Source organism: Mandrillus leucophaeus, unplaced genomic scaffold (genome assembly GCF_000951045.1).
Source record: "Mandrillus leucophaeus isolate KB7577 unplaced genomic scaffold, Mleu.le_1.0 Scaffold129, whole genome shotgun sequence".
Taxonomy (NCBI): Eukaryota; Metazoa; Chordata; class Mammalia; order Primates; family Cercopithecidae; genus Mandrillus; species Mandrillus leucophaeus.
Window position 1 is genome coordinate 2,098,720 of NW_012101243.1, and position 17,778 is coordinate 2,116,497.

A 17,778-nucleotide genomic window follows, 5' to 3' on the forward strand; every position below is an offset into this window, starting at 1 on the left:
GGATGAGGATCGCCAGCATGTGCTGAACACCTACTGTGTGCAAGGCCCAGGTGTGTGTGCTCAGGAAAGGCCAGTCTCACACCACATCACCAGCTACCCTAATGGTAGTGCTGCTAACCCTACTTGACAGACAAGGAAACTGAGGACCAAGAAAGGTAGTGACATGCCCAGGGCCACAAAGCAGAGGCTTAGCAGAGCAGGGGTGGGACCTGCAGCCGCCTGCCCCAAAGCTGGCCCCCTGGCTCTGGGCCCTTCCCCACAGCTGGCCCGGCCCACACCTTGTTCTCAGTGGCTTGCTTCTCCTTCTCAGCTTTGGCCAGTGTCAGCTCCAGGTCATCAATGTCCTTCTTGAGCTCCGTGCACTCGTCCTCCAGCTTGCGCCGGCGGGCGGCCAGGTCAGCGTTCACCTCCTCCTCATCCTCCAGCCGCTCACTCAGCTCCTTCACCTTCCCCTCCAGCTGCACCTTGGACTTGATCAGCAAGTGGCAGCGCTCCTCGGCATCTGCCAGGTTGTCCTGCTCCTGGAGGGCACACGGAGTGGGGCCGGGTCAGGGGAGGGCCAGGTAAACCAGCAGAGGGACACCGGGTCAGGCCCTGGAGAGGAAACTATTTCTGTTTGTCCATCCAAAGGTTTGAAGCCCATGCTTAGCTGGGCTCTGAGAACTCAGGAATGCCTTGACCTGCTCTTGGGCATGGAGGGGCAAGGGCTCAGGGAGAGGGACACCCCAGAGCATCACGAGGGGAACGTTAGACCTGTGGGGGGCAGCCCAGAGTGAGGCCCAACAAGGGTTCTGAGAGAAAAGCCCCCTGCCCCACTGTTGGGCTGAGGCCTTCCGAGGGGCAGGGTGAGCAGCAGCAGCCCCCGCACAGCCACGGACGGGCTCCTGGAGGCACTCCCTGGAAGGGCTCAGATATCCTTACCCCCCATTTCCTTACTGCCCGGCTGCAGCACAGTCTTCTGCACTAGCAGGTGAGTTTTGTGACCACAGGGCCATCTCCGTCTTCCCACCAATGTTCCTCCTGCACTAGCCTGAGCCTGGCACACAACTGATACACAATGCCACGTGCCAAAGGCAGGAAAGCTTGCTCTATGGACCTGGGGAGATTCCAGACCCTTGATCCATGCCCTCTGGCTATCACCCTGTTATCTGCCACCTGGGTTCCCATGGCCCTTAACCAGAGAATACAGCATGGTCTGTTTGGTTTCAGGGATAGCAAGGAGGGGAGAGCTGGGGAGCTAGGGTTCCTCTGCTTTAGCGGGAGGCCAAGGTGGCACGAGGGGAGAGTGCCAGGACATATGGCCAGACGAGGCCTTGGGGTGGGGAGGCTGGGACATGGAGGCCTCATCTCATGGCACCTCTGGAACAGGGAGACGTAAGGCCTGAGTCCCATGGGTCTGGCTGAAGTATTCCTCAGAGCAGCCAGGGGTACTCAGGGCCGGGGTCGCCCAGTTACAAGGGGAACCCCGACTCACGGCCTGCAACTGCAGGGCCAGGTCATTCTTCTCCTGGGTGACACTGACGTGCGTCTCCTCCAGTTCCTGGCGCTTGGCCTCAGCCGCAGCCAGCGCCCCTCGCAACCCCCGCAGCTCTGCCCGCAGGGCCGCCAGCTCCTCCTCAGCCTGCGCCGAGCGCAGCAGTGGCTTCATCTTGAAAAAGAGTTTCATCCATGACCAGTTCTTGACGGCATTGAAGGCACGGATGTTCCACTGGATGGTGAACAGCGCATCCCTAGGGAGGGGCAGCCGAGCTGTGAAGCTGGCTCAGTGCTGCCCGTCACAAATGGTGACACTAGGCACAGTTCACTTGTTTTGCCTTCCTAGCAGCCTCATGGAGTAGCTCCTAATACCTCTGCTTTACAGGAGAGGCCCACAGGCCCACAGGCCTGCCTCCAGTGAAGAGGCTCATGAGCCCCCATGTCCTGGTGGCCTCTGCAAGTGCCAGAAGACACCATGGCTGTTAAGCCATGGGGCTCTGGGGTCAGTGGCCTGGGCTGACATGCCAGCTGGCACTGGCTCTCTGACGCAGGCACTCCTCTGCTGAGTGGAGACCATCACAGCGCCTGTGTCTCAGGACCATCAGCGCTTCAACCAGGATAATGCAGAGAAAGTATCTTGCCCAGGGCCCGGCACTCAAGAGTCTTGGAAAACACTGGGTGCCATCGCTGCCCCTCCGAGCCACACACTGATGGCCTGGAATGGAGAAGCAAGTGCCCTACCCCAATTTTTGAAGTGGGGAAATGGACGCTGGGGAGACACAGAACAGAACCTTGCTCCAAGCAGCCACAGGGGCTGATCTGACTACAGGACAGCATGTCAGGGCTGGGAGAGCCAGTGGGTCTGGGAGCTGAGGGGCAGGGCCACATCCTGTCCCCAGCCTCCTTCCCACACCCACCTTCCTCCCAGCAGGCGCTGGTACTCAAGGCGCATGAGGCGGCCACGGCTCCGTGCCTGCAGCAGCGTTAGCACCTTGGCCAGGCGCTGGTCACGGAGCTCTTCCAGGACGCCTAGAAGCCCAGCCTTGAAGAACACCTGGGGGCAGAGAAGGGGACAGCCAGGTTAACCCCCAACCATCTGCATGAACCCTGCCCAGTGTGACCGCCACAGTCAGGGCCAGCCTTGATCCCACAGTGCCCCGACCTTGGTGTGGCCAAACTGGTACTGGGCGTGGTCCAAGTCCAGTGAGCCCAGCAGCTTCTCTGTGGCCTTCCTGCTGTCCATGAAGGTGTCGTCCGGGATGGCACTGGGGTTCAGGATACGGTACCTGGGAAAGCAGCGCAGAGCTGGTAAGGAGAGGGCTGGGTGTGGGGCACAGGCCACTGAGAATGGAGAAGTCAGGGACCGAGGAGGCTGGCGTGGGTAGCAGGGGACTCGTTCCTGAGCCTCTCCGAGGCTGGTGCAGAGGTTCCAGCAGGGCACACGCCGAACAAGGGGGCCGGGGATGTGTCACCACATGGGGACACTAGGGATATTCCACTTAAAATCCCTGGGGGACTGGCCGGGTGTGGTGGCTCACGCCTGTAATCTCAACACTTTGGGAGGCCGAGGCGGGTGGACTGCTTGAGCCCAGGAGTTCAAGACCAGCGTGGGCAACATGGCGAAACCCCGTTTCTACTAAAAACACAAAAATTATTGGGGCATAGTGGCGGGCGCCTATAATCCCAGCTACTTAGGAGGCTGAGGCAGAAGAATTGCAGAATTGCTTGAACCTGGGAGGGCAGAGGTTGTAGTGAGCCAAGATCGCGCCGCTGCACTCCAGCCTGGGCGACAGAGTGAGACTCTGTCTCAAAAAAAACACACAACCTTGGGATTTTAAATGCGTTCAGTGAGTTTTTGAAGGGGCTTTTGACAGAAGGCATGCACTATTTTTTAAAACTTTTTTAAAGGCAAAAAATATTAGTAGAAGGTGACATGCTGTGCCCTATCACCAAAGAAACATTTGGGAGAGAATTCTAATGCTAAGGAGCCAGGGCTCCCAGCCCACCCACTTCTAGGCGGATGCACGTGCACATGTGCACAGGGCTGTGTGGGTCAGGTGGGCTCCAGCCACGCTGTGAAGGCAAAACCAGAAACACAAAAGGCCCCTCACGAGGGGACTCATTAAACAAAGCATGCAGTCCAGCAGACTGTGAGATGTTTCGCAGCCATCAAAGACGGACGATGACCACAGGAATATGTCTGTGGATAAGGAACGATCTCCAGGCCAGACTGTTACATGAAAAAACAAGCTTACAGCACCATGCGTGTGTGTGCGTGTACGGTATCTGTATGAACCTCTGTTTACAAAGGATAGTGTGGATGACATCATGACTTCTGGAGGGAGAAGGAACGATGGATGCTTGTTGCCTATCGAGGGAACGGGGAGGAGCCAGCAGCACTGCCCTGGCGCTCACTATGTGCCAGGCGTCACATGAAGCCTCGTCCACACGATTCTCATTCAACTCCCAAATCTGCTTCCTTTCTGCCCGCTGCCCTCAGCTCCAGACTGATAATTCGAGTCTCCCCCATGACACTTCTAGGGTGTCTGCTGGAGGCATTTCAAACCTGACATATGCAAAACAGAGCTCAAACCAGTATCCCCTCACCTCTCCCCCAAATCAAAAAACCGTTTTTGTATCTCAGTCAATCTACCACTGGTAGCTCCCAGGTTGCTCACTGCCAAATCTAGAAATCACTCTTGTCTTTTCTGCATCCAGAAGTCCGTGTCCAGCTCATCACTGAGGCCTGTTGGCTCCACCTCCAGTATTCGCCCCAAGCCTGTTCACTTCTCCGCAAGTCCCTGGCCAGGTCTGAGCCACCCCCATCTCTTGCTGGGATGCCTGGCCAGGCCCCTCACAGTCCCTGCTTCCCCCTCCAGACAGGGGACCATCTGTCTGTTGGGCTCTGACGTGTGTGTCCTGCCCAGCCCCTCAGGCCTCCACCTGGAGCAGCGGGCGGGGGAAGGGGTCGCCCACCGCTGCCGGAAGTCGGTGTAGAGCAGCCTGTTGGGAAACCCTTGGCGGCAGATCCGGATCCCCTCCAGGACCCCATTGCAGCGCAGCTGGTGTAGCACCAAGAAGGCATCCATGACCCCTGGACATGAGAGGGGAAAAGGTCAGAGGTCAACAGGCACACCCACAGGCCCCAGAGAAAAAGTAGCAGTGGAGACCCTGCGAGGCGAGGGGGAAGATGTACTGAGCCTCCTGGCCTCTGCCCTGTCACCTTCCCACGACAGCCCCCCAGCCCCAGCCAGGCGAGCCCTGGGTGACTACCTGGGGTTTTGTTCTCGTTAGGAACAATGCAGCGGACGAAGTGGGGCTGTGTGGCCCGCAGGTTGGTCATCAGCTTGTTGAGGTTCTCCTGGTGGCAGGCAAGAGTGAGGGAAAGGCACAAAGGGGGCAGAGAACCAGAATTGGATGCCGCAGTAGTCAGGACCGAGACGGGAGCAGGGCCCTAAGTGCCCTGTACTCTTGCTCTTTCACTCTCATTCTGGTGATGGGAGACCCTTCGCCATCTCCCATCACCACCACCGAAGTCTTCACTCCCCTGCCAAATCCCCGTCCCTCCCAGAGTCCAGGGCTCCCACCCCTTCCCCCGCAAACCCTGCCCAGGCAGCGTAGGGACGGGAAGCAGCACAGACTTGCTGTGATGTTCACGTGGAGAGGAGTTAAACATCACTGCAAGTCTTAACAGCTGCCCGCCCAAGACACGGGGGACAGGGCAGGGGGTGAAGGGCAGGGCTGGAGGCTGCCAAGAGTGAGGGGTCTACCTGGGGCCCAGATGGGGCCTCACCTTGTGCAGCTGGGACACCGTCTGGAACGATGCTGCCTTCTTACGCTTCTCTTTCACCCCAGACTTGGGGGGCTCGGCTAATAGAGACAAGGGGCCTGGTCACTCCAGGGAATGTCACTCTGTGGACCCCTGTCAGAGCAGAGATCTTGTCCCTCAGTACTCACTGGAGCAGGAGCCCGCATAGTTCTCATAGAGAGTCGCCAGGAGCCTATTCTGTGACTTCTGGAAGATGGGGACCACTGTCTCATTCAGGGGATCCTTGTTTTTCTCCAGCCAGCCCACGATGCTGTAAGGCACCTGGAGAGACCAGACAGGTGCTGAGCCCAGGTGGGGGACTTGGAGCAGGGAGGGAGGAGCCTGGCTGAGGACTGGGGCTCCAGCAAGCACCTACCACGCCCGCGTAGTGGACCACCTCGAAGTGGGCCTGGTACTTGCGCTTCTTGTCAGGCCGAGGCTGCTGGAAATTGGGTGACTTCCCCGCGTGGTTGTCGTAGAGCTTGGCCCGGAAGCTGGCATCTGAGGCCTTGGGGAACATGCATTCCTCCTCCAGGATGGACAGGATGCCCAGTGGCTGGGAACAGAGAACGAGCTTGAAAAGCCACCATCAAGCCAGTCCATCCTGGAAGGACTGAACCCCTGTTCCCCAGGCCACCTCCCTTATGGGAGCCTTCCCAGATGCCCAGCCTCAGCCATCTGCCCGGTCAGACACCAGACCCACTCCAAGAACCCATCTCCTAAGAGAAAAGTTTGTGGCTTGGCTCCAACCCCTCCTGCAAAATCTGCAGCACCAAGTTGTCATCTTCACTTCTAACGGCAAACCCAAGCTGCTATCGCTGTACCCACTCTCACCCCCGCCACAGCCATGGCTCTCACACACAAACACGGGGTAAGTCCAAAAACCCATTAAGGTCACATTTTGGCTTCCTCACTCACTAGCTGTGGGGCCCTCCGACATCACTAAGCCTCAGTCTTCTAACCTGCAGAGTGGGAAGATGCATGTCTTCAGTGCTGATACAATATTTAAAAAGCTGTCAGGACCTAAATGCCCAGCCGTAGGGGACTGCAGAAATGCATCGCATGAAACCCATCCACTGCATGAACTACTCTTGCCATCAGCAACATTCAAAATACATTTTCAGAGAAAAGGTATGATATGAATGAAATCTGTGTCTATAAAAGAAAATGGATAGGCCGGGCGTGGTGGCTCACGCCTGTATTCCAAGCACTTTGGGAGGCCGAGGCAGGTAGATCACTTGAAGTCAGGAGTTCGAGGCCAGCCTGGCCAAAATGGCAAAACCCTGTCTCTATTAAAAATACAAAAATTAGCTAGGTATGGTGGCACATGCCTGTAATCCCAGCTACTTGGGAGGTTGAGGCAGGAGAATTGCTTAAACCCTGGAGGTGGGGGTTGCAGTGAGCTGAGATGGTGCCATTGTACTCCAGCCTGGGCAACAGACTGAGACTCCATCTCAAAAAAAAAAAAAAAAAAGGATAAAGGATTTTGAGGAAATGAACCTAAGTGTCATGTGACTGACTGTGGTAGGAATGGGGAGAAACGTTTTTTCCCCTGCCAATTTTTCAAATTTTCTTTCTTCCATTCTTTGTACAATGGGTAAATATACATAATATTCCACAATCACAAAAACAAGGAAACATACCCTGCTCTGCACCCAGGGCAGTTCTAGGGATCCAGTGAAATTGTGGCTGCAAACAGGGCCTTGTGAGCTGCAGAATTCTGAGCACCCAGGAGGAGCTGTTGTCCACAGTACTGGGATGCATGCATTTGCATTGCTCACATGCTCAACTCCAACACACCCATTCACACACGTGCCCTTTCACACACAAGCACATAAACACGCTGTCACTATTACACTCACATATGTATGCTTACTGCAGCACAGTCACATGCTTCCATGCACACTTGCACAGGCTTCCATGCAAGCCATGGTCATCCATCCCTGCTTGCTCACCACACACACCCTCCCTTCCTCAGAGTGACCTTGCCCCGGCCCCCACCTTCTCGATGAGGTCGATGCAAGGCTGCAGGTCGAGGCCGAAGTCGATGAAGACCCAGTCGATGCCCTCCCGCTTGTACTCCTCCTGCTCCAGCACAAACATGTGCTGGTTGAAGAACTGCTGCAGTTTCTCATTGGTGAAGTTGATACACAGCTGTTCGAAGCTGTTGAACTACAAGAGGGAGGGGCCTGGCTCAGCAGATGGGGAAAGGGAGGCCTGGGGAGGGGCATGAGTTCACCCCCAACTTCCAGGCAGAAGGCCAGGGCTTCTGCCCCCACACTGGCCCATGTCCTCTACCTTGGAGAGAACAGAGCCCAAGGTGAGGGTCTGCCCTCACCTCAAAGATCTCAAACCCAGCGATGTCCAGAACCCCGATGAAGAACTGCCGGGGCAGCTTTGTGTCCAGGGTCTGGTTGATCCGAGACACCAGCCACCTGAACAGCCGGTCATAGGTGGCCTTGGCCAGAGCCCCTACAGCAAACACCACCTGGAGGTGCAGGGAGGCTGGGCTGGGACCTGGCAAGGAGGGGACCCTGCCCTGCTGTCCCCCATGGGCTTAGCCTGCAGGCAGCTTACCTGCTCCACACTCTGGCCCTTGGTTACATACTCATTCCCTACACGCACCCGGGGATGCAAAAGGCCTTTGAGGAGGTCCCCACTGCTGACCCCCATCAGGTAGGCAGCCTTGTCAGCACCTGGCAGGGCACACGAGTAGGGTAAGGGAGGAGGACACCACCATGGGCACTCAGGGGCTCTACTGCCTCAGGCTGGGGCTAGGAGAGGGAAGTTAAGAGGCGTCAAGTTCAGGGCTAGCAAACAAAGCCTCAGGAGGGTAAGGGTTTGAAGCTGAGGAGGCAGGGTCAGGTAAGGCTGAGGTTAAAGGTTGTGGACAAGAGTTGGGGTTAACCATCATGGACAGGATGTTTGAGGTCTGGGTCAAGGTGAAGGCCAGGTCAGGGCCCCTCACTCTCAGTGCCATCGGCCTCCGCCTGCTCCTCCCACTGCTTCTGCTTGAACTTCATGTTGCCAAAGTGCAGGAGGGCACCCACGATCTTATAGCAGGCACACTTCTCATCCACACTGAAGCCCAGGATGTCCATGGCATGCTGGGGTGCGGGGAGAGAGTTCAGAGAGGTCTGGGCTTTTCCAGGGTCCAGCCAGGCACTGCCCCTGGACCATTCATGCAGCTGGGGGCACCGGCAGTGCTCTCCAATCCCACCACAGGCACCCACACAGCTCCCCTCCCACCAGAGCCCGTACATCAGTGGCGATGAGCTCCTCCCCATCATTCATGTTGTCCACCGTGATGACGCCCTGGCTGCAGAAGTGGTAGTCATAGGGGTTCATAGACAGAAGCAGCATGTCTGGGGACGTGGGAGAGAGAAAGGCAGGTCAGGCGGTGCTTACCGGCTCTTCTCCCCACAACAATTACAGCATAGGGGATCCTGGGGGACAAGCTCAGCAGGAGTCTAGGGCCCTCCCAGAGGACCTCATCTCCCACTCTGGGGCCTAAGTTTCTCATCATCACCTCCGCCAAGGCTGAGGGCACTGAGAGTGAGGGGCCCTGACCTGGCCTTCACTTTGACCCTGGCTTCTCTTTGTTTCTGGCTCTCTGAGGAATGAACCACAGTCCCCACGTCTCACTTATCTTTTGACGGTTGCTCATGGCCCACTCTGGCCCAGATCCCATGCTAGATGCTGGGGCACAGGGAGGACCAGACTCTGCCCTCGAGGGGCTTGCCAGGGAGGAGAGCTGGGCCTAGACAGTCATCAGTCTGCCTTGGGTACTGGGTGGGACCTCTCTAGTCTCAGGACAGCAGGTGGGGTTTAGGGCTTAGGTTTCTGGAGGAAGCAATAACACGCTGGCAGGTTGCTGGAGCTAAGACGACTGTTCCCTAGCAGGAAAGTAACCAGAAGTCCCAAGAAAGAAGAGAGGCCACAGACCCCAGGACAGGGAGGGAACGACCACCAGGGCCTGGCCTGATGGGGGCCAGGAAGCGCCAGGCAGCCCCTCCGGGTTCTCACTCCCACCCCCTTCATTGTACTGCCCCTCACCCTGCAGCTCTGGCTTTCTCCCTGAGAGAATCTGGTAGTAGACGTGGTAGCTGCGCTCACCAGGCAACTGGAAGATCACCCGTGACTTCTCCAGGAGATCTGGGGAGAAGGGGCGCCGGCCTGCCATCTCCCACACCTCCCCAGAGTGGACGGACGTCCCAAGCGGGTGATGCGGAGGGAGAGAGGGGGGCAGGGAGCGTGCAGGGGGGCTGCGTCTGCACCCGCCAGCGTGTGCGGGGAGGGCGTCTCTCCTATGCCTGCGTCATCACATGAGCCGTATTGTCTGTACCTGTGTGTATCTCTGGCCAGATGGGTCAGTGTGTGTCCTCGTGTGTGTGGGGTGAGTGTGGTGTCTGCGTGTGCAGGTTTCTATCTGTTGGTGTGTCAGCGTGTGTGCATGTGTGGCCGAGCCTGTGTGTGTGTCTGTGTTTAGGGGTCAGGGTGTGAATTACAGTCTATCCTTATCCCCGTCACTGCCTGTCTGTGCTCATCTGTCAGAACCTAGCCATGCAGCCCAACGTGGGGAGTGGCCAACGTGGGGGCCCCTCTGTGTCCCTGGCCCCCTTGAGTGTGGCCTAGGTGCCTGGGGTCTGTGCAGCTGGGTGATACTGGGGCACTTCCCAGCGGGGCGCCTGGAAGGATGGGGCACTCTGAGTATAGCTGTGCAGCTGGGGCAGGAGGGGCGTGGGCCAGGTCTGCCCTCTTGGTGGCCAGAGAGAAGACTGGGGACAGGCTAGGGGTGCAGTCACAGGAGCCTGACTGGCCAAATGAGGATGAGTCTCCATCCTCAGGTGACAGGATCTAGAGAAAGCTTTCAAGCAGAAACAGGATATGACCAGCAAAACTATGGCCGTGTAGAGGAGAGGAGGCTGGAGACCAGGCAGAGGCTGGGGTGATGTTCTGGTGATGGGTGAGGTGGCCTGAGCTGGGTAGCAGCCAGGGAGTACAGAGAAGTGCCTAGAGCAGGTGGGAGCCCAGAAGTCGTGATGACGGAGGCCAAGTTGCGGTGGCCGGGCTCAGGCCCTGCCCGGGGCCTCCTTCCCCTGCACCACCCACAGCGGGCTGACTCACAGCTGTCAATATCCGCAGATGCCAGCTTCCCAGAGGGACCAAAGTGAATGCGGATAAACTTGCCCTGTGGGCAGAGAGGAGCCCTCAGCCAAGGGGCACAGCCAGCGCTGTCCCCACCTGTACCCGACCTGCTGCTGGCGGCCTGCCGCATCCCCACCGCCCCTCCCACCTCGGCCACTCACAAAGCGGGAGGAGTTATCATTCCTCAGGGTCTTGGCGTTGCCAAAGGCCTCCATGGCAGGGTTGGCCTCGATGATTTGATCCTCAAGGGTGCCCTGGGGTGGTGGGGGTGAGGGGTCCGTCAGCTCTGATGCCTACCCACCAGGAGGCCAGAGTCCCCCGTGGCCCCTCTGTTGTGCAGAGGAAGGGGGCACCCCCAGGCCTGCCCCGTTCACTTTGGCCCCATACTCACCCCAGTCTTTGTTGCCAGAAATTGCTGGGGGAAGAAGATAGACAACATTGGAGGGCGAGGCCTCCGGGGCAGGGCAGGGCAGGGCAGGGCAGGATGGGGCGGGGTGTCAGCGGAAGGCAGCGGGCAGCAGGACGGGGGTGGACGTTAGTTACCCGAATGCGTGGCCCCCACCCTCCGCCCCTTGGCCTGACCCTCCTCCAGCTGTTAGAAGGCAAAATGCTGGAAAGTGGGAGTGGCACAGCCCCAGCCAGAGTCTCCACCTGCAGCCTCCTCTGCCCCAGCCTGGCCTCTGGCCGCCCTTCATTTTCCAGTCTACACGCAGTGGCCCTGCTCCAAGCCCCAGGGGCCTCCCGACTAAAATATAGGGTCCTCCAGAGCCCAGTCCACGTGCCCCCTCCTCTAGGAAGGCCTCCTGGCTGCTCCAAAGCTGGAATAGACCTCTTTCTGGTCTGAACCTTCCTGCCCTAAACTCCCGCTATGACCTTACACACCTCTCCTTTGTAATGCAATTGGGTGTGTCTTCATTGTATGTCTGTCTGTATACCTACCAGTGCTCACAATGGCCCTGCCAGCTGCCAATTATTAGCCCTAATTTGCAAATGAGGAAACTAAGCTTGGAGCAGGGAGTGGATCTGCTCAAGGCCACACAGCAAGTCAGGAGCGGCAGGGCAGGTACCCAGCATCCTGCCTCCCGGATGCTACAGCTGTCCTGTGTGGCACCCAGAGGGACTAACTGAATTGAGCAGATCCTCCCTCTCCCCCATCCTAGCCTCATCCTCACCTTCCCTTCCTTTTCCTTTCCTTCTTTTCCCTACCCCGGATGCTGGGAGCCACGGAAGAAAGGGAGAGAAGGGAAGGAATGGATTCTGGAGGGAACAGATACGCTACCAGGGACTTTGTGGTCATTCATTCACCTCTAGGGAGCCCAAGAGTTAAAATACCCACAGAGACATCGGGCAGGGGAGGTGGGACCCCCGCCCAATACACTCCCATCCAGTGCTTTTGTGCAGGGCTCTCTCTGACCCGTTTGGCCAAATTTGGGGCCAAGGTAAGGGGAGTTGATCAACCTTTTAAGGTCCTGCAGCCATGGCTCCTGCGGGCAGCCTCTCCCACCCCTCCCTTGCCTGACCCTCTCCCCTGGGCTCCACTGTCCCAGCTCCTTTCTGCCCAGGTGCTCCTCTGCCCTTCCAGCTGTGTCCCTGCCAGCTCTGACCTCTCCCTGACATCTCTTCCTGTCACTCGACCAACCCAACTTTCTGTTACATCCCCAGAGACCTTTTTCAGGGTTTGGAAGACAGGGCAGGAAAGGGAAGGAGGAAAAAGGACCAAAAAGTCAACAGCAAAAACAAAACAAAACAAAACTGAAATGAAAATCAAAAATCAAGACAATCAAACGGGTAAAAAGGAAAAGGCAAAAAAAAAAAAGAAAGAAAGAAAAGAAAGAAAAAAAGAAAGAAAGAAAGAAAAAAAATAGGGGAAAAAAAGAAGAAAAACACCCAGAACAAAGCAAGGCTCAACAAGACCAGGAGCAGGGACTGGGTGGGGAGGGAGGCCTCAGGCTTCTGGAAAGAAAAGGCCGCCCATCTGGGGGTAGCCACAGAGCTCTGAACACCTGGCCCCAAGGCTAGGGATGAAATGTTAGGCCTTAAAAACAAAAACAAAAAAACTGGGCCCCATTGTTTCAGAAATTTCCAAAAAACTGTACAGAAATCACAAGGCACAAAATTGCCCTGCCAACCCCGGCTGTTGGGAACGCCCAGTGCCCTCCATGCCAGCCAACCTCTGTGTCTAACATGTCAGTGGCAGGTAACTGTCAGGGAAACCAAGACAACAACACTTAGTAAAAGCAGCCCATCTAGTAAACTCTTTCAATATATGAAGGTCACAATGGAAGATAAAAATTACACAAATTTAGAAACGGCAATGTGGTCCCACCCCTCCGTGTTATCAATGGAAATGCAAAGGCAGGCGTGTCAGGTGGCCACAGCCTTTCTGGTCAAGCCTTGCTCAGGCCAGAGTCCCCCACCAGGGTGGGAGGCTCAGGCAGGGCTCAGGGTTCTGGGGAGCAAAGTTTTTAAAAAGGAAAAAAAAAAAAAAAAGGAGAGGAAGAAAGAAGAAAAAGAGCGAGAAGCAACAGGGATCATGCCCGAGTGGGCAAGTCTTACGGCCTTCTTGCCCGGCCCGTCTCCCAGGGCAGCGACGATGGCAAAGTACTGAATGACCCGCTTGGTGTTAACCGTCTTACCGGCCCCCGACTCTCCGCTTGGACAACACAAACATAAGTCACCAATGCCCATCTTGCCTAATTCTCCCCCACCCCCAATGCCTCATCCCTCAAGCAGAGGCCCCCACATCTCCTTCCCCCCAACTTGAAACCCCCAAGGATGGATCAACCCTCAGAGGTGTACAAAGCAAGCCAGTGTAGACCACCCCTGTGAGATGACAATACACGATTATGCCACCGTCCACTAAGCACTAACTCAGTGCCAGGCACTTTACTCCATCGGCTCAGTTTCGGCTCAGAAAACCCTGGAAGGCAGGCTCCATTATCACCCCCACTTTAGGAACAAGGAACTGGGCGTCAGGAGTTCTGTGGCTGTCCCTGCTGTGTGCCAGGCACATATATCAACTCACTGAGTATAACTGTCTGTGGTAGGTAGGGTTTTTAATTTAACTTTTCATTTTTTTTTTTTAAAGATGGGGTCTCGCTATGTTGCCCAGCTGGTCTCAAACCCCTGGCCTCAGGCAATCCTCCCGCCTTAGCCTCCCCAAGTGCTGGGATTACAGGCGTGAGCTACCGCACTCAGCCAGGCCCGTCTGGGTTAAAGGCACTTGCTTTTTTTTTTTTTTTCCTTTTTTTTTGAGATGGAGCCCAGGCCGGAGTGCAGTGGCGCAATCTTGGCTCACTGCAACCTCCATCTCCTGGGTTCAAGCAATTCTCCTGCCTCAGCCTCCTGAGTAGCTGGGATTACAGTACTCAGTAGCCACCATGCTCGGCTAATTTTTTGTATTTTTAGTAGAGATGGGGTTTCACCATGTTGGCTAGGCTGGTCTCAAACTCCTGACCTCAAGTGATCCACCCACCTCAGCCTCCCAAAGTGCAGAAATTACAGGCTTGAGCCACTGTGCCCAGCCAAGGCCCTTGCTCTTAACTGCATGCATGCAAGCACACTCCCACTAAACATTGTCCATATTGGCCTGACTGGTCAAGAACCTGGCATGTAAGAATTCTACCGTTTTCCCACAGAGGCAACAGAAGGATCAGAGGTAAGATTCAGACGTAAGTAGATGGTGAAAAGGAAGACGGGCAGAGGAATTTTCCTGCTGCCCCTCAGCCAGAATTAGAACCCCAGAAGATCAAGGTGGGAGATTCCAGGCCCCAGGGAGAGGAGGTATGGGGCTGGTGGTCACTCCATTTGTGGGTGTGCCCTCCCTATCCACCATCAAGAACACATCTGTTCAGAATCGGGGCAGGGAATGTGCTCAGGCCTAATTTAGCTTCAGCTGGGACACTAGCTCCAGGTGGTAAAAGCCCTGCCCTAAGCACTTTGGATTCAACCCTGGGAAATGACTGTGGTACCGCCCTCTTTCTGCCAGATGGCCAGCATTTCCCACCCCACCCCCAGAGCCCCTCACTCACGTGATCAGCATGGACTGGTTGTCGCGGTCTGGAGGAAAGGGAAGGGGATAGAGAAGTCGGCCAAGGTGCCAGGCCAGCCACAGGTCAAACACCTTGGGTATCCATCGCCCTGGGGTAGACCCCACTACCCAGAGCCAGGAATGGGAATGAGTGAGTGGGGCTGTCCCTAGTGGAGGTCAGCTCCCATGCGGAGGGACAGAACAGCTGGGCGACTATGTCCAGCAGCGTCAAAAGGGGGGCAGTGCCAGTGGGGGAAGGGGGTCCTTTACAGAGGCCTCCAGGGACCAAGGTCGGGGTCTGGGGTTGGGGGGAGTCCAGGCGGCCCTTACTGCGCAGCATGTCATTGTAGGCGTTGTCTGCCACCGCATATATATGGGGCGGGGCCTCCGAGCGGCGCTTTCCTTTGTAAGCGGCCACCACGGAGGCCGTGTAGACTGGGAGCCATTTGTAGGGGTTGATGGTGACACAGAAGAGGCCGGAGTAGGTCTGAGAAGAGAGTATAGGTAGGGTTTTTGTTGTTAGTTGTTTTTGAGATGGAGTCTTGCTGTGTCTCCCAGGCTGGAGTGCAATGGCATGATCTCAGCTCACTGCAACCTCCACCTCCCGCGTTCAAGCAGTTCTCCTGCCTCAGCCTCCCAGGGTAGCTAGGACTGCAAGCGCACACCACCACGCCTGGCTAATTTTTGTATTTTTAGTAGAGATGGGGTTTCACCATGTTGGCCAGGTTGGTGTCGAACTCCTGACCTCAGGTGATCCGCCTGCCTCAACCTCCCAAAGTGCTGGGATTACAGGCATTGGCCACCACGTCTGGCCTACTGGTAGGGTTTTGGGAGGGATAACCTAAGTTCCCATCCCCAGGCCCCAGTCTTCAGAAGGCTGTGACCCCTGCGATATTACTCAAGGAGCCACTTGACTTGCCACACCACACCCTCTGTGGCTGTCCTGGCCTCGCCCCTGACTCGTGCTCACAGCCCTGCCCTAGCCCATGCCCACGGCCTCCATAGTCAGCAGCTGAGTTCTAGACACGCCGGCCACCAGTCCCCCCCCCCCGCCCGGAGCAGCGGGGAACAGCTGCTCCCCTAAGGTTCCAAGGCCCAACCTCCAGCCCCGCCCCCAATGCTCACAGCCCCGCCTCATGGCTCACAGACCCGCCTCATCGCTATGGACCCGCCCCATCGCTCACAGCCCCGCCCCACCGCTATGGGCCCGCCCCCAGAGCCTCACCTCCAGCCCCGCCCCACACACAACCCCCGCCCCGCCCATGGCCTGGGCCTGGGGCTCACATAGATCATCCAGCGGGCATAGCGCTGGCGCAGGTTGTGCAGCACAGAGGCCTCATTCAGGTGCGTCATCATGGCCATGTCCTCCAGTAAGTCGAAGCGGGGCGGGTTCATGGGCTGCAGCTCAGCCTCACGCACCATCAGCACCTACCAGGCAGACCGTGGCAGAGGTGAGGGGACGGGAAGGAACGGACCGACCTCACCTGTCACCCCCACCCACATACCCAGAGTGCAGATCCTGCTGGCCAGGAGGCCTAGGGACAGAGAGGCTAATCTCAGGAAAGGGGGAACGGAACCTTCTGGTCTTTGGTCTCCACGGTGACTCTGCCCCCAGTAGCCTCCGACTTGACCTCGGCCTCCACGTAGGCGTCCTGTTCATCAGGCACCCAGACTCGCTTCTTCCCTGGGTTGCAGAGAGAGCACTGGACTCGGAGAGGGGCTGAGGCACCTCCAGGGTTCTAGCTGGAGTTCCCAAGTCATGGTATCCATAGACTTGTGACCCTCCCCAAAGCCCCTCTGCCAGGACACAGGAGTTCCAGTGAAGAACCCTCCAAACCCAGGCTCAGGAAGGGCGGAGCTGGGAGGGTCCCTAGAGATCCCCTTATTAGAGGATGAGTCTGGGTTACATGCTTGGGTTCCAATCCCTGCTTCCACCACGTTTGCCCTCTGACTTCAGGAAAATCCCTGATTTTCTCTGGGCCAGTTCCCTCATATGGAAAATGTTATGGGGATCTCCTTAGGTCCCTCAATATCAGGCATATAACTCTTGGGGAGGCGTCCTGCCTTCCCTATTTCACTGAAGACTCAAATCCAGGCCTCCTAACTCTGTAACCTGTGCTCTCCTGTCTGGCCAGCTGTCGCCAGAACTTTGAGGAGCCCAGATTTCATGGTGGTTAGAAACAGGCTGCAAGCCGGAGTTTGTGTTCCCTGCTCTGCCAAGTGCGTAGGTCAGGACCATCTAGGACCATCTAGGACATAACCTACAGACCCCAGTACAAAATGACGATGTGGGTCCCCTTGTTGAAAACTATTAAAACTTTCAAGATGGCAACGGCAGAGTGTTGAATCAAGCACAAGGTCCCTCTGAGCCTGGTGCCCTGTGAAGCTAGGTCTGGCGCTGGTCTCCATCTCCCCAGGTTGTTGAGATGATGTATGGAAAGTCATCTGCTCTGGACCTGACACACAATAAGCACTCGGTACACACTGCCTATTGTTAGTATTGTCCTATGAGCAAACCAGGTCATAAATAGTACAGCCTTTATTCCTGTCCCTAATAAAGGGTGGCTTTGGCTCTGCAGAAAGCACTAAAAATAACCCCAGCACAAGTTTTGTGGACATGTGGAGGCAGCCTGCACACATGCCGATCAGTCTCATCTCAGAGGCTCAGGCTCCAGCCCGAGTCTTCATAAACTGCAGCTCCGGAAGGTAGGTGCTATTATCCCATTTCACAGGGGAACAAACCAAGGCTTGCTCACAGACACACAGTGATATACACAGTGTCCCTGGGGTTTTAATTTCCAGGCCCCAGACTCTGCCGGAAAGGTCTAGGGCTCCAGCTGTCAGGCCCCGATGCGCCTTCAGCCCTGAGCTGGTGCCACCCCTCCCAATTCCTGGTCTGAGTCCATAAGGGCATCTCTGTGGCTGTGTCCCCTCCCCCTCTGCCTCCACTTACCATCCCATGGGATAGCGTGCACCTTCGTCATCTCCTGGTAGCCCTGGCGGAGGTAGCGAGCAGACTCCCCAAGTTCACTCATATCCATCATGGCAGTGGCACTGGGGTGAAGGAGGAGGAGCTAAAACCTTGCAGGTTCAAGGCAGCCCAAGGCAGCAGGCACTGGAAGATGACAGTGACGAGGGAGCTGAACTAGGGCATGATCCCCCAACCCACAAGACCAGATACTAGGAGACTCCCTCTGGCTCCCAATCCAGTCTCCTTGGGTGAGTGCCCAGCGTACATGCACGCCCTCAAACACCGGGGCTTCCTCCACTCCAGATTCGGAAGACTCACAGCCACCCATGGACACCCTCACCCACC

The 17,778-nt window shown here is 56.7% G+C and overlaps 1 protein-coding gene across 1 annotated transcript in view; it reads right to left on the reverse strand.

Annotated features, from left to right (window-relative positions):
- MYH7B (myosin, heavy chain 7B, cardiac muscle, beta) overlaps positions 1–17,778 on the reverse strand; it is a 54,187-nt gene that overhangs the window by 6,626 nt on the left and 29,783 nt on the right. Inside the window, exons 4-27 of the mRNA XM_011972413.1 lie at positions 17,416–17,577; positions 16,040–16,146; positions 15,747–15,890; positions 14,793–14,949; positions 14,464–14,491; positions 12,989–13,085; positions 10,824–10,847; positions 10,594–10,686; positions 10,412–10,475; positions 9,341–9,439; positions 8,546–8,649; positions 8,253–8,391; positions 7,862–7,980; positions 7,623–7,772; positions 7,286–7,456; positions 5,661–5,840; positions 5,434–5,566; positions 5,270–5,346; positions 4,750–4,837; positions 4,453–4,570; positions 2,639–2,762; positions 2,394–2,530; positions 1,475–1,730; positions 279–521 (exon numbers count right to left, since the gene is read on the reverse strand). Of these exons, the coding sequence (XP_011827803.1) occupies positions 279–521; positions 1,475–1,730; positions 2,394–2,530; positions 2,639–2,762; positions 4,453–4,570; positions 4,750–4,837; positions 5,270–5,346; positions 5,434–5,566; positions 5,661–5,840; positions 7,286–7,456; positions 7,623–7,772; positions 7,862–7,980; positions 8,253–8,391; positions 8,546–8,649; positions 9,341–9,439; positions 10,412–10,475; positions 10,594–10,686; positions 10,824–10,847; positions 12,989–13,085; positions 14,464–14,491; positions 14,793–14,949; positions 15,747–15,890; positions 16,040–16,146; positions 17,416–17,506 (2,943 nt within the window). The 5' untranslated portion in view covers positions 17,507–17,577. The remainder of the gene's footprint in view (positions 1–278; positions 522–1,474; positions 1,731–2,393; positions 2,531–2,638; positions 2,763–4,452; positions 4,571–4,749; positions 4,838–5,269; positions 5,347–5,433; positions 5,567–5,660; positions 5,841–7,285; positions 7,457–7,622; positions 7,773–7,861; positions 7,981–8,252; positions 8,392–8,545; positions 8,650–9,340; positions 9,440–10,411; positions 10,476–10,593; positions 10,687–10,823; positions 10,848–12,988; positions 13,086–14,463; positions 14,492–14,792; positions 14,950–15,746; positions 15,891–16,039; positions 16,147–17,415; positions 17,578–17,778) is intronic.